General features: G+C 54.9%; 1 protein-coding gene across 3 annotated transcripts in view; it reads right to left on the bottom strand.

The window, feature by feature from the left end:
• Nucleotides 1-4,391: 4,391 nt before the first annotated feature.
• Nucleotides 4,392-13,584, bottom strand: part of NTN3 (netrin 3) — a 32,357-nt gene continuing 23,164 nt past the window's right edge. For all 3 annotated transcript variants that reach the window (XM_051780875.1, XM_051780856.1, XM_051780866.1), the window contains 4 exons: nt 13,228-13,377; nt 12,227-12,280; nt 6,083-6,157; nt 4,392-5,846 (listed from right to left, as the gene is read on the bottom strand). In XM_051780875.1, coding sequence (XP_051636835.1) covers nt 5,518-5,846; nt 6,083-6,157; nt 12,227-12,280; nt 13,228-13,377 — 608 coding nt within the window. In that variant the 3' untranslated portion in view covers nt 4,392-5,517. The remainder of the gene's footprint in view (nt 5,847-6,082; nt 6,158-12,226; nt 12,281-13,227; nt 13,378-13,584) is intronic.

The raw sequence follows: 13,584 nt of genomic DNA, 5'->3' as shown, positions 1-13,584 counted from the left end.
CCAAGCTTTTGGGGCAGAGCATCTTGTCCAAGATGAAAACATTGTCCGTTTATTGAGTCTCACAGTGGCTGTGTAAACAGAGGACTGGCTTTGATGGATGCTGAGTGGATGCTGAGGGACTGATCCTGCCCCACACAGAGAAATCTTTGATTTAGGGAAATGTAGCATTCCTCTGAAAAAGCAATCCCAGTGGGTCCTGTGCCCCATGTGTTGGGACACAACGGGGAGAGGAAGAACTGGGAAGGGTGAGGCTGTGGTGGCAGCTGAGCAGTAAAGCCTGAGCCCATTGCAGGGGGACCAACACAGCTTTGCCAGGGCAGCAGCATCCCTAGGCAGGATATTCTCTTTGTGTCATGGCTCCTGTGCCATGGGCAAAGCTCCTGGCACATGCCTTAGAGCCAACACGGTGCATGTGCAGGTCATGGGCTAGGGCAGGGTCCCCCCATCCCCAAGGCGCTGGTGGGGATCGCTCTTCCCTTCTGCCTCATCCTCTCCATCACCGCAGAGGTGGGAAAAACCCAGCAGGAGGGAGCTGACAGGTTTCTCCAGATGGTGCCCCGCTGACCCCAGCCGTTCCCCGTCTTCGGCTCTTCCTTAGGAAAACACGGCGCGGGCCAGCCCATCAATTAATGGTTTCCTCATGTTCCCCCCACACAGCTGACGTGGGAAGCTGTCTCCCTGTTCCCCAGGCCCTGCTGAATCGAGGCCCCCCCTCCCCACGGCCCCGCACCCTGCGCAGGTGCCGGATATCCCGCGCACAGGGGGAGCACGTGTTTAACCAGGGAACGGTGCCCTCGTAAAGATGAACAGGGAGATAGACAGGTTGGATGAAGAAATAAATGAACAAATGAATGAATGACACGGTGATTAACTCTGAAGTAATAAGTGCCCCCTTGGCTTGTAAAAATACACTTGGCATTTTGAAGAACAGCACGTTTCTCACTGCTTTGCAAGGACAAGAGGGGTTGGAGCAGCTACACTCCCTAAACACTTGTTTGACATGGTCATGAGTGGGAAAAGTGCATGCTGCCCTAGTCCTGCGGCCTCTCTGAGTGGGTGGAAGAGCCCTGGTTGGGACTGGGAGAGCAGGAGAAGGGCTGGGAAATGCAGAGGCCGAACTTTGCTTAGGAAGCAAAATTTAGGATGTTAACAGGGCTTGTGGGGGTTGTAAGTGCCAAGTAAAACACTATGCTTGGGCAAAGGGTGGTGGACAGAGTGCTGGAGAACCAAGAGCATGGCAGAGCCATGGGGCACAGAGGATGGGGCACTGAGCAGGTTGGTTGAACAGGTCACCACACCTTGAGGAGTGACAACAGGCCACTGTTCCCTAGTACACCCTGTCCACAGGAGGTGAAGTACGACTTTTCCATGTTATTAAGCACAGAAGCATGGAAAGTACGGGCTGGCAGGGCCACCATCACTGCTCCCCAACAGCTGGAGCCACTGCTAAGAGCCACATGGATCTGCACTGCAGAATGGAGAGAAGTTTCTCTGTGTACCAGGGAGCATCAGGGGAATAAGGAGAGCCAGGACACCAGGTCAGACCATGACAAGGGGCCACACAACTAGGTCTTGGTCTCTTTAAGCAGATGTTGCCCCTTCTTAGAGGCTCAGCTCCTCACCAGGCACCTTGTTCCCAGAGCCCAGCACTGAGCTGTGCCCCACTGGCCAAGCAGAATGCTTTTTCCTTGACTATGCTGCACCTGAGGGAGGTGTTCTCCTGTGGGATTCAGTCAACTTTTATTTATGTGGGCTTTGGTTACCAAGAGCAAAACGATGGAAAATAATCTACATATGAATCTATCTGTCTGTCCACTGAGGTTGGGGTTCAGCTCTCCAAGCTCCTGTGGTCTCTCTTGAGTGGAACTGGCTGGACAACACAGAAAAATAGCAGAATAGTTTTCTGTAGTATTCTCACATTTTGTGTCTTTCCTTGGCCACATTCTGGGTTTCCATGAAAAACGTCCACTGGTGTATTGAAATGAGAAAAATTTCAACCAGCTGCAAAATTCAGTCCCAAAGCGGGGGGTGGAACTTGCAAGCCTGGCCTCTCTCTCAGCTGCCGTTTAGTCTCAAACATTTTGGCCCAGCTGAATACTGGGAAAAGGCCTGTTGAATTAAAAAACACCCATGGAAATGTGCGTGGTCTTTTTGGCCCTTCCTGCGTGGGGACGAGGCATCCGCTGCCTGCAGCAGCCGGTCCCAGCACGGTGTTTCCCAGCTCTCTGGGCTCATCCAGCTGCTGCACGGGGTGAGAGCTGTGCTCTAGGAAACGGGAGTGCGCTGCAGTGTGCCAAAGTCCTTTCAGACCCTTTGCTGAATTAATATTTTTTCCTTGAAGAGCTATTTTGGAAAACATATGCCTTTGCAGTGGCAAGGCGAGTTTGCACTGCAGGATCTCTTTCTTGCCCTTGCAAAGCTGTTGGCTGTAGCCACCAGGACATCCCCTACTGCCACCTGAGTCCCCCTGCCCTGTGTCACCCATGGGCCATGGCAGCACCCGGTGGTGTAAAGCGCTCCCCACTTCCAAAAGGGTGGCCAGGGCTGGGTGTGTGTGGGTGGACGTGGCAGTGCTCCTGGATTTGCAGCCCTTCCCCAAACTATGCCTATGGCACCAAGCCCTGCCCAGAGCTGCAGGGTGGGATGAGCAACCCCGTGGTGCCTCCACTGCCCCTTGGTGCCCTGGCACCAGCTCGGGGTGGCCCAGCTGCAGCGTCCCAGGGACAGCAGAACCCATGTGCAGCCCCTGGTCTCCAGCTGGCTGTGCCAGGCAGAGGGAGAGGAATAACAAAGGTGAATTCTTGCTTTGGATGCTGAGGTGACACAAGCAAGTGAAGTCAGGAAAAGTTCTCCAGGCATTAGCCTCAGTGAAGTTGCAGAGTGGCCTCCAGGCCTTTATCCAGGATTTTAGGACATTCCCCAGCCAAAGGTGGGGAGCTCTTCTCAGCACAGACTATGGGGTATGTGGTGGTCTCTGATCCTCCCCAGCAGGACACTGGGATGCCAGCTGGGAGCCATCCCTTCTCAGCAATCCCAGATGGCAGAGCTGAAACAAGAGGGAAGAGCCACCTAGGAGGATAAATGGAGAACGTCAATCACCAAGTTCCTCAACTCCAGTTTTAGGTGCCCCAGTTCAGTGGAGGAGAAATCAGGTGCCAAAGGAAAGCCTGGAGTCACCTACCCCAGAAGGCTGTGCACAGCACTCTTGGGGAACACAGACACATTGTGCCTCTCCTGAAGGTTGTACTTCCTTTTAGAGGGCACGTGCTGCTGAAGCCCTGCCCTGATGAGTATCCATGCCCATGGAACAGTGCTGCTGCCCTGCTCTTTCCTGGGCTGTGGCTGCTGAGTAGAGGGGCCAGACAGAGAGTGCCCACAGCCCATGGGGTGATGCTGAGCAGCCCCTGGGTTGATGGGGATGATGCCGATGAGAGTCCTGTCCTTGCACACCCAAAGGGTGCTCCACCACTGACTCCTGTGTGAGCACTCTTGTGCTTATCCAGAGAAGCTGTGGCTGCTTCATCACTGGAAGTGTTCAAGGCCAAGTTGGACGGGACTTGGAGCAACCTGATGTAGTGGAAGGTGTCCCTGCCCATGACAGAGGGTTAGAATGAGATGAGTTTTAAGGTCCCTTCCAACCCAAACCATTTTGTGATTCTTTGACTGTTGGGTGCATGGAGTTGAAGTGAGCCTGGGGCAAGGGCAAATCTGGTGGGAGGAAGAAGAGAACTGGGTGACCCAACTACTTGGAGAGCCATCTCATGGCATAGGCCAATAGTCTGTGACAACCAAAAGAAGAGGAGCCAGGGATGGGAGGGTCTGTGTCAGGAATGTGGATAGGACCAGCTCATCCAAGCCCATGTGGTCCCACATACCCATTGCCCCTCAGTTTCTGACCTGCCCGTGCCCTATGTAGGCACCCCAGCACCCACAGGACCTGAATGATGGCACTGCAGGCCCTCCATGTCTCTGAAAGGTCACCTCCAGAATCTCCAGCAGCTTCACCAGTGCACCTGCATGCCCACACAGACATCTCCCAGGACCTAAATCCTCACTCCCCAAACTTCCTTGTCCTGAAACCCAGCAGTGCTCCACCGGTCTCTTCAGCTGGAGGCTCCAGCACCACTCTGGGAAGCCCAGAAGCACCAGACCTCCCCATGGGATGGGGAGTCCACACAAGCTGCCATGGTCTCAAAAGGGCAAAGCTTCATCCTAAAGAACTGGAAGACTGTGATGTGGGCTACAACACCTCACTGAGCCATTCAATAACCGAGGCAAGGTTTGTAGGGAAAGGAATATCTATTGTCAGAGCACCTACTATTTCTATTCATATTTATTAAGCCAAGACTGCTACAATCTCAACATGGGAAGATACTGGTGTCTGTTTAACCAGAGACTTATACATGGTGAAAAAGATATAAGAGACTAGAGGTGGATCAATGAAAGCTCTTCTCTCTTCCTGCCACCTCTGCCTTGTGCATCTCCTTGGACAACCTTGGCCAGAGAAATACTTCCCAGGAGAGCACACAGTCCGGCCAGCTCTGAAGGATGCACACCAAGGCATATGATCACTTGGTGTCATCTCAACAGAAGCAGGTGAAATTATGTCAGTTGGCACCAGGTGAGAATATAGGGGTGTAGACCTGGCTGGCTGGCCGATGATACAGGATGGCTCTGCTCAGCCCAGGTTCAGGGGGAGCAAGTGGATGTGGGAGGGGAAAATGGGTGTCTTCAGGTCTTTCCCACTGGGTTGTCTGGACTATGCCCCAGGACAGGTAAAAATGAGGGATTGAGAAGTCTGTCCCTTTCTCCCTGGTGGCCAGCAGCACACTGCCAGGGCCTGGCTCCTCCCTGTGGCACTGCAGCACAGCATGGGTCCAGCCCCAGCCAGCAGTGCTGGTCCATGTGAATCCAAGGTCACTGAGGAGTCAGGCCTTGCAAAAGTTCATTTGTCCTTCCTGGTGGAGCTCCTGGGGCTGGTGGCTCTGCAGGGCTGGATAGTTTCCTCTCAGCCTCCCTGCACGCACATCTGGGTGAAGGACAGGAGACTCCAACCTCCTGTTCCTCCTGGGCAAGGAGAAAGGCAGACAGAGGTCTGACAGCAGCACATTTTCAGAGTGAGGAAGAGTCATACCCTGGATGCTGGAGAAGGGAGAGCTGTCAACTCAGATGTCAACACTGGGTCAAAGACAACTGTGTTAAAGGTAGTATAAAAGCCTATAAAATGAGTGCTATGGACACCAATCCCCTCCGAGCTCCTTCCAGAGACTGGCACCCACAGGACCTTGCTCCACTTTGCTCCTCATTAAAGGTTTGTCATTACTGCGTTATTTTTAATACACACTTAGAGAAAAAGACCGACACGCACACACAAAGGGAAACCATTGCCAAAATATACACTATAGACAGAGAGTCTGTTCACACTATATATATGTACAGAGTCTGTGGGTGCAGTCTGACAGTGCCCAGCCGGGCTGGGGCTGAGCACGGGGTGGGGACAGGATGGGTGGAAACACCTCAGGGCTTCACACACTTCCCCTTCTTCTCCCGCCGTTGCAGTTTCCGAAGGCGGCGTGTCCAGGCGTCCCGCCACTGGATGACCAGGCTGTTCTTGTCGGCCATCAGTCCAGGCCGGTCGGTGGAGTTTTCACTGATCCCCATGACCAAGTACTTCTTGCTAATCTGGATCTTGGGGCACTTGCAGGACAGGTCTTTCAGGTGAATCCACAAGAAGTTGTCGCCACGCTTGACCCGCTCGTCGCGGCACTTGTAGACAGAGAGGATGTTGATGGTGAACTTGGCCCAGTTGGCCACCGTCTCCATTTCTAGGATGTTCACCTGGACCACTGAGGGAAAAAAGGGGGAGGCGTGGTGATGGGGGATACTTTGCCTTGCTCCACAAAGGAAGCTTTGGTGGTGGGAACTGCCTGTCCCCAGCAGCCCCCCCCGTCTCATCCACCATGACTTTGGGAGGGTTAATTTGCGGACCCCTCTCCATACAGAGTGTTCCCCACCCACAGCCAGCCCTCGTCTGCCTCTGGGGCAAAGCCCAGCATGACCCAGGGAGGCTGGAGGTCCTTACCATAGTCCTTCTTGCAGTACTTCTTCATGTTAATCTTGTAGTTGCCCTTGGCTGGCTTGCAGTAGGAGTCACAGTCTGCAGGGGAAGAAAAGAGGGTTGAGCAGAAAGGAATGGATGAGAGGAATGCAAGTGAGGTGAGGGTGGCCACCGTGGAGAGCAGGCAGGGGCCATGGACAAGGAGAGTGGGAAGAGAGGATATGGCACCAATGCCACAGCTCTGACAGCAGACCAAGGGGGTTGTGATCCTCAGGGCAATTCAGTCCTCAGGGGCCAGAGTGGTGAGAAGCACCCTCAGGGGCAGCCCCTTCAGAGACCTGTGCCTCCTTGGTTCCTATAAGCAAGGAAGGGGACTCAGGCTGGGGGAAGGAGGCAGGAGAGGGAAGTGGCTCTGCTCCACCAGGTCACTCCTGCTGCTCAGGCATCCCCTGCTCAGGCTGCTCCAGAAGGGTTGGGGAGGCCATCAGGCTGCCCCCCATCACACACACATCCCTTGCTGTTGTCCCCCAAGGCTCCTGTCCTCTGGGAGGTTTTTTTCTGTGCATTTCTAAAGCCTCCAGATTTGCATCTCAAGCAGAGGGAGGGCAGGGAATGCCTCTTTCCTTCTCCCCAAAGGCTTTGATCCCAACAATTGCCCCAAGCAGCCCTGTTCTTCTCCTTTCTTTCCCCTGCCATCTTCCTTTGAACATCTCAATTTGTCTCTTTCCAAATGGTATGTTTTTTCTAAACCCATCTTTCTTCTTTTCTCTCCCTTTTTCAGGTTCTCCCTCTGGCTTGGCCCTGTGTCCCGGGATGGAGCCAGCAGCCTCTGAAGCTGTCTTTGTTTGTGGGTTGCCACAGCAATCACTGGGGATGGAGGCGAGGGTCTGGAGGAAGACAGGGAATAACAGCACCCCGTGCCAAGGGGAGGAGGAGAAATGAAGAAAGGAAGAAGCCCGGGAGCACAAATTCCCCCTGGGCTCTGCTGTTCTCCTCTCTGCCCAGCTCCTTTTTATCTGGGACTTCGTGCCGCCTGTTCCAAATTTGTCAGCGACAGAAGCAGCACAGCACGAAGCTAATTCTTGGCAGAGGGGGGTGAGCTCTGATTTGCAGCTCAACTCCCCCCGTGCTGCCACACTGCCCCTCTGCCTGGGCTGACAGAGCTGCCTTGGCCCTGTTGCATCCCCTGGGACAGCGGTGGTGGCTGTGGAGGGGACACAGGATCCTCTGGGAGAGCAGTGGTAGCTGCAGAGGGACTCAGGCCCTCCCCATGCAGGGTGACTGCTGAGCACACTGGAGTGCTTGGTGCCCTCATCCACTGCATCCATGGGAAGTGCTACAGCCTCAGCCTGCTATATCCCCTGGGATATGCTACAGCCCCATTCCAGACACCACTGCATCCCTGGGATGTGCTAAAGCCTCAGCCTGGACATTGCTATATTCCCTGGGATATGCTGCAGCCCCATCCCAGACTCTGTTGCATCCCTCCGAGACGTGCCACAGGCCCACCCCCTGACACACTGCTCCGTCCCTTCCTGCTACATGAAAGGGACTCTAAAAGAGAGCTCCCACCTTATTTTGGGGAGCATCTGTCAGGACAGGAGACCTTTTCCTCCCCAAGTAAAGGGGCACAAAACCCATCCTGCAGCTGGCAGGGTGATGGGTGGTGGGACCAGGCTGTGGGGCAGCCTCAGCCAACCTGCCATTCCCCCCCTTGGTGATGGGGACAAAAGGAAAACAGAAAGAAATCCAGTAACTGCCCTGGGCTCCTGCTGATGATTACCAACATAACACTGGGATCCAAAAGAGGCAGAAAATGGGGGTTGGGAATTAACAATTTGGGATTAGTTTGGGGATTTTTTTAACCATGGCTTTGTGCTGAGGAATATTACTCAAATGTAAAATCAATTCCTGCTCCGTTTATGTAAGAAACTTGGGAAGAGAAAAAAAAAGTCCATTAACTGGAAGCATTTCCCTTCCTTGCCCCTGAGAACATGGCCTCCATCACTGGGTGTGGGGCAGACATGGATGCTGTGGCTGGGAATTGTCTGTGCAGCTGGATGGGGCAGCTGAGCCCCACGGAAGGGCTGGGGGACAGCAGAGACCTGACCCAGTCCCAGGGTGTGAAAGTGCACCTGCAAAGCCCAGAATGCTGCTGCATCCCTGGGATCCACTACAGCCCTACCCCCGACACTGCTGTATCCCTGGAATATGCTACAACCCCATCTCAGGTACTGATGGATCCTCGGAATAAGCTACAGACTGATCTCTGAGACTGAGACACCCCTGGGATGGGGTACAACCCCATTCCTGACACTGCTGCGTCCCTGGGAGATGCTACAGGGACAGAGTGGGAGGAGGCTGCTGGCAACCAGAGCCACTGGGCTGGCTCCCTGCGGGGGGAGTGTGTGTGAGAGGTGGCAAGTCTGCACATCTGGTTTACTTCTCCTCTCCTTGGGAAAAAAAAAGGAATATTTTGTTTTAAGAGAGATGTAACTTAATTAGGTGTTATGGTTGCAAATCTTTTACTGCTTACTTTGAATTCCTTTAAAGCCCTGTTTTGCGCTCCATGAGTTTTGTTAATTCTGCTAACAGGGAACATGGATTTATTTTTTTCCATTAAGTGGAAAATATTTTGAGATAATAATAATAAAAATTATGAAAAGTGGACCCAGGACGTTTCATCACCAAGCCAGTGAGCTACTCAGGCACAGAGATCAAAGCTGGACCTCAAAGGCTTTGGAAGATCGGAAAGGCAGGAGAAGGCTGGGAACAGTGATGCAGAAGATGGCAATGTCAGTGAAAAGCCCGGACACACCCGGGGATGGGACCCCCGCAGGGAGGAGGATGGGGAGAAGGGGGAAGCCCAGCACCTGAGCACGGCAGCCCCAAACAATGTCCCCCTGTTCCTGCAGCCGGCACCTGCTGCCAGAGGCAGGGTGGGAGGTGGAGAAATGGGGGGAGAAGGGGCTTGGATGCTGCCTGGGGTGGGAGGACTGCGTGGCATTGAGGGGCTGAGGGCCCCTTGGGGAGTGCCCTGCTTAGGGGGAGCTGAGGGCTCCTGGGGCAGAGGGGCATCAGGGTGCAGGCAATAGGCAGGGTGCTAGCAAGATGCTGGCAGTAGGCAGGGTGCAGGGTACAGGCAAGGTCCTGGAAGCAGGCAGGGTGCAGGCAGCAGGCAGGATGCACTGCTGTGGCCAGCCCTGCCCATGGCACAAGCACACTGGAGTTGGGTAACCCAGGCAGTGTGGGGCAGGGCAGCATCACCCCCCACCTCTGACCCCCCCAGTGAAGGGGCAGTATGATCCCTGTGCCCTGCTCCCCCAGTGGCACAGGCCCTGGGCAGAGGTAAATACTTTGCATTAAAGATATTTGAGCTAGAAGCCAGAAATATTAAACCAACAAACCCACAGATAAACTGGAGGCAGTTTGAGGCAGACCTGCTCCTCTAAAACAAAGCAAACAACCCAGCTCTTCACCAGCACAGTTTATTTTTGCGCAGCTGAACAGCTCAGACATCACTGTGAGACTGTTCCTATTTATAAAGCACTGGAGGGGAATCACCTTGATTAACTCTGGTCCACACAACTCTCTGTTGGCAATAAAACTGTTCAAATCCCCCTTTCCCTCTCCACAGTGTTTTCCTTTTCCCAAAGCCTGGTGTTCCCAGCTCCCTCCTCACAGCAGGCAGGGTAGGCAGGGCAGGCAGGAGCAGAGGTGGTGGTGGTCTGCCCTGTCCCACACAGCCCCCCCAGCAGTGGTACCCAGCACCCTCAGCAGTGGTACCATCTTCCTGTTGGGCAAGACGTGCACTCCAAGTCCCAGCTCTCCTCCGCTGCCACAGCGTGGAGTGAAACCTCTGCCAGGTCCAGGCAGGGCTGCTCAACTTGTGTCCTGAAAACACCTCCTGTTTTCCAGAGCCTCTGTGGAGTAGAACTGTGAGGGCTGGGCAGTGCCCATGGGCGGTGGGTGGGCGCTGGGCTGTGCAGTGCTCCCAGTCTGAGCCATGTGCAAGGAGCTGAGCTATCAACCTCCTCCTGTGCATCTCCCCTCTCCACCCCCATTGACAGGCTTTACTCCTGCCATAGAATCACAGAATTGTTAAGGCTGGAAGAGACCTCCAAATCATCAAGTCCAAGCTTCGACCAAATACCCTCATGCCCACTAAACCATACGTGAAGTGTCACATCTACTTGCTTTTTGAACACTTCCAGGGATGGGGACTCCACCACTGCCCTGGGCAGCTGTGCCAGGGCCTGTCTACCATTTCAGGGAAGAAATTTTCCCCAATATCCAATATAAATCTTCCCTGGCACAACTTGAGGCCTTTTCCTCTTGTCCTGTCCCTTGTTCCCTGGGAGCAGAGCCCGACCTCCCTCCCCGACTCTCTCCTCTTGTCAGGGGGTTGCAGAGCCAGAAGGTCCCCCCTGAGCCTCCTTTTCTCCAGGCCGAGCCCCCCCAGTTCCCTCAGCCCCTCCTGGTGCTCCAGCCCCTTCCCAGCTCCGTTCTCTCCTCTGGACACGCTCCAGCCCCTCAGTGTTGGTCTAGTTGAGTGAGGGGCCCAGAACTCCACACCTTCAACACACCTTGTCCCTGCCCCTCTCCTACAGCCACCGAGGGCATGCATAGGACTGCAGGGGCCGTGCTGGGAGATGTTCCCAGAAGCCTGGGGAGTACATCCCAGGCACACACCAGCCTGGGAAGAGGCTGTTGGTGTTTTCCACCACCAAGGCAAGGTGGCCATGGGAAGGGGAGCTGGAGAGAAGGTCACAAACAGAGCACTGGCTCTCTGAGAAGCACATAGGCTTCCCTGGGATAGACGTATCCTGACCAAGGCAGGGGGAAGCTGCTCATTAAATATGGGTGTGGGGAGATGGGGGTGCCCCTGCTCTCTTCATAGGACCATGTGCCATGGGACGGAGTGGAGGATGGTTCAGGATGTCTATTCCACCACACTGGTATGTGGGAGAAGACTGAGGTCATGGGGACAGCAGGAAGAAGGGTGGCCTGAGGAGGGAGGGGGCAGCTTCTTTCCATAGATTCTCCCCCTCCACTGGCTTGAAATCCCTACAGAGGGATAGAATTGGGATGGTTGAGAACAGCCACACTGCAGTGTTGATGGGACTGTGAAAGGAGAGGAGGGGAGAGAGAAAATCCCTGCTACGGCCCTCCTTACTCTGCTGGATGCATCCTGCCATGGTGGCACAGGGTCCAGGGGCCAGCACAGCACTTCTACTGGCATGTGCTGAGACACGAGGGAGCTCAGGGCACTTTGGTGGGACCTTGGGCCATGGCTGGGCTGGAAGAGGGACACTAATCCACCAGTTCAGGTAGCATCCATGCACACCCAGCAGTGCCTGGCCCCAGCTGAGCCTCTGCAGGAGCATGAATAAACCTGCAGCATGCAGGGAGATGCCAACCTTGCTCCAGCCTGGGGGGCCAGAGAAGCTCTTCAGGAGCTCTAAGGACCATGGCAGCAGTGCTTCCCTCGCCTGTGCAAAGCCTGAACCCCTCAGTGGAGCTGTCCCTTCTCACTGGGTGATCACAGCAGTGACATTGATCCTCCCATTGCCCCAGCACCCCATGGTCCCATCACCCTGTGCAGCCAGGATGAGCAGCTTATACCCAGACCCCTCACTCCTGCAGACCCAGGTGAGGTGAGTTCCATGTCACCCATGTCCCAGGGGAGACCTGGCAGCCTGTGCCCCAGCACATGGGCCCAGCAGTCTGCCTGCAGCTGATAACCTGCCAGACATCCAGTGCCCCAGCACCTCCTAGAGCACCGGGGCCCTGCAGAGGCAAAGGGCACTGGCACCAATAAAAGGAGGTTGAATAAAGCCACTGGTGCCATGTGCCACAACCCCTGCTGTAACCTGCCAAGGGATGGCAAGGCCCCAGTGGGTTGCATCTCTGCCCTCCTCTTTGGAGAGGATGGAGAAGGCCGAAAGAAAGTCCATCAATCTTAGTTGTCTCTTTTCCAGAAATACATAGGATTTCAAATCTCAGTCGCTAGTTTCACTGAAATTTTTCACTATTCATGTTTTGCCAAATGGTTTGCCAGAGCTCAGCCCTTCCCCCTGGTGTGCCAGGGACAGGAGTTGGGATGGGTCCCCAGATCTCTGGGCAGGGCTGGGGCCATGGACTTGGCCAGGGACATGGAGCACTTACCTGCAGGTGCCTCTGTGCTGGTGACTAGGGAGGTGGGGTTGATGGCAGGGATCTCTGGAAAAGAAAGGAAGAGGTGTCTTAAGGAAAGAGGTCCACAACTCTAGGGGTGACAACTGGGAAAAAGCCCTCTGAAAATGGACTAGAAGGGGGTTTTGGGGGTCACAAATGAAAGATGATGGGATGAGTCTGACCTGAATATCAGAGGCCATCTAATAGACCTGGAGATGTCCAAAGTGAGTTCAGTAAACTGGGACAGGCTGAGATGCTGCAACCCTCATGAGCCCTAAGTTGCTGTGTGGAGGTGTGTGCTCCAGGGATGGATGTTCCTCAGATGCTCAGCTCATCTGAACTCAGTTTAGACATTGGAGAGATGCTTGGCTGATCTCAGCATGCTCCAGGCTGCCCAGCACAGGGATAAATGTGGGCAAAGACAACACTTTCTGAGAAGTCTTGGCAATAAAAACTGGTGGAAATTCTGTCCTAACCCTAAATCTGGGGAAGAAGAGAGGGAGAGGAGCCAACTCCACCAGCTCACCCGCACTGTCACTGCTCCAGCAGCCCCGGTGAATGCAGCAGGGTGGGAAGTTGTTCCTCTGCCACTTGGGCCAAATTCAAACCCACTGCAACTATAAACAAGGTTTTGTGCTGCCCACAGGCCCTGGCCCTGCCCCAGACGTGACCGCGCTCCGGGCGCAGCCGCATGAGGAGAGCACTTGCTGTGGCAGAGGATGGGACCCAGCAGAGCTGTTTCAGCCGGCTGGAAGCACTGACCCAAGGGGTCTTCCAGAGCCTCTTGCACTAGGGAATGTGAAGCACAGGCCACTCCACAAAGTGACCCACCATCCTCCTCAACCACCTCCTGGAGAACACCCATAAGGACAGACCCTCTCTTATCTGAGCCTCTACCCACTGCAAGCCATCCAATGGGGGTGGGGGACCAAGGAGCATCTCCTGGTGCTTGTGGGGGTCCCCGAGTGCTAGGCAGGGTGCGGGGTACTCACTGATGCAGGGGGCCACGGGCGAGCGGCTCTGCTGGTAGCCCTTGGCACAGCGGTTGCAGGTGAGGCCAGTCACGCCATCCTTGCAGGGGCACTGCCCCGTGGTCTGGTTGCAGGTCTTGCCGGCTGCACCAACAGGGTGGCAGTCACAAGCTGGGTGGGAGAGAGAGAAAAGATTATGTGAGAGGGGATGCAAAACACAAACCCCAAACTGGACCCAAGGTGCAACCCTGAGAGAGGTGAGGAGAATGAGGCCCTTCCAGTGCACCACTGGAAAGCAGCTGCTGGAGCTGGCACTGACCCGTGGGTCTGAACCAACCATGGCCCCACGTGCTGTGAGCAGCACAGGCAGGAGTGTGA

Source organism: Manacus candei, unplaced genomic scaffold (assembly GCF_025592945.1).
Source record: "Manacus candei isolate 608988 ecotype Guabito, Panama unplaced genomic scaffold, ASM2559294v1 h1tg000002l, whole genome shotgun sequence".
In the NCBI taxonomy this organism is placed as follows: domain Eukaryota; kingdom Metazoa; phylum Chordata; class Aves; order Passeriformes; family Pipridae; genus Manacus; species Manacus candei.
The sequence above is the reverse complement of the archived record's forward strand: the minus strand, read 5'-3'. Positions and strand labels throughout refer to the sequence as shown.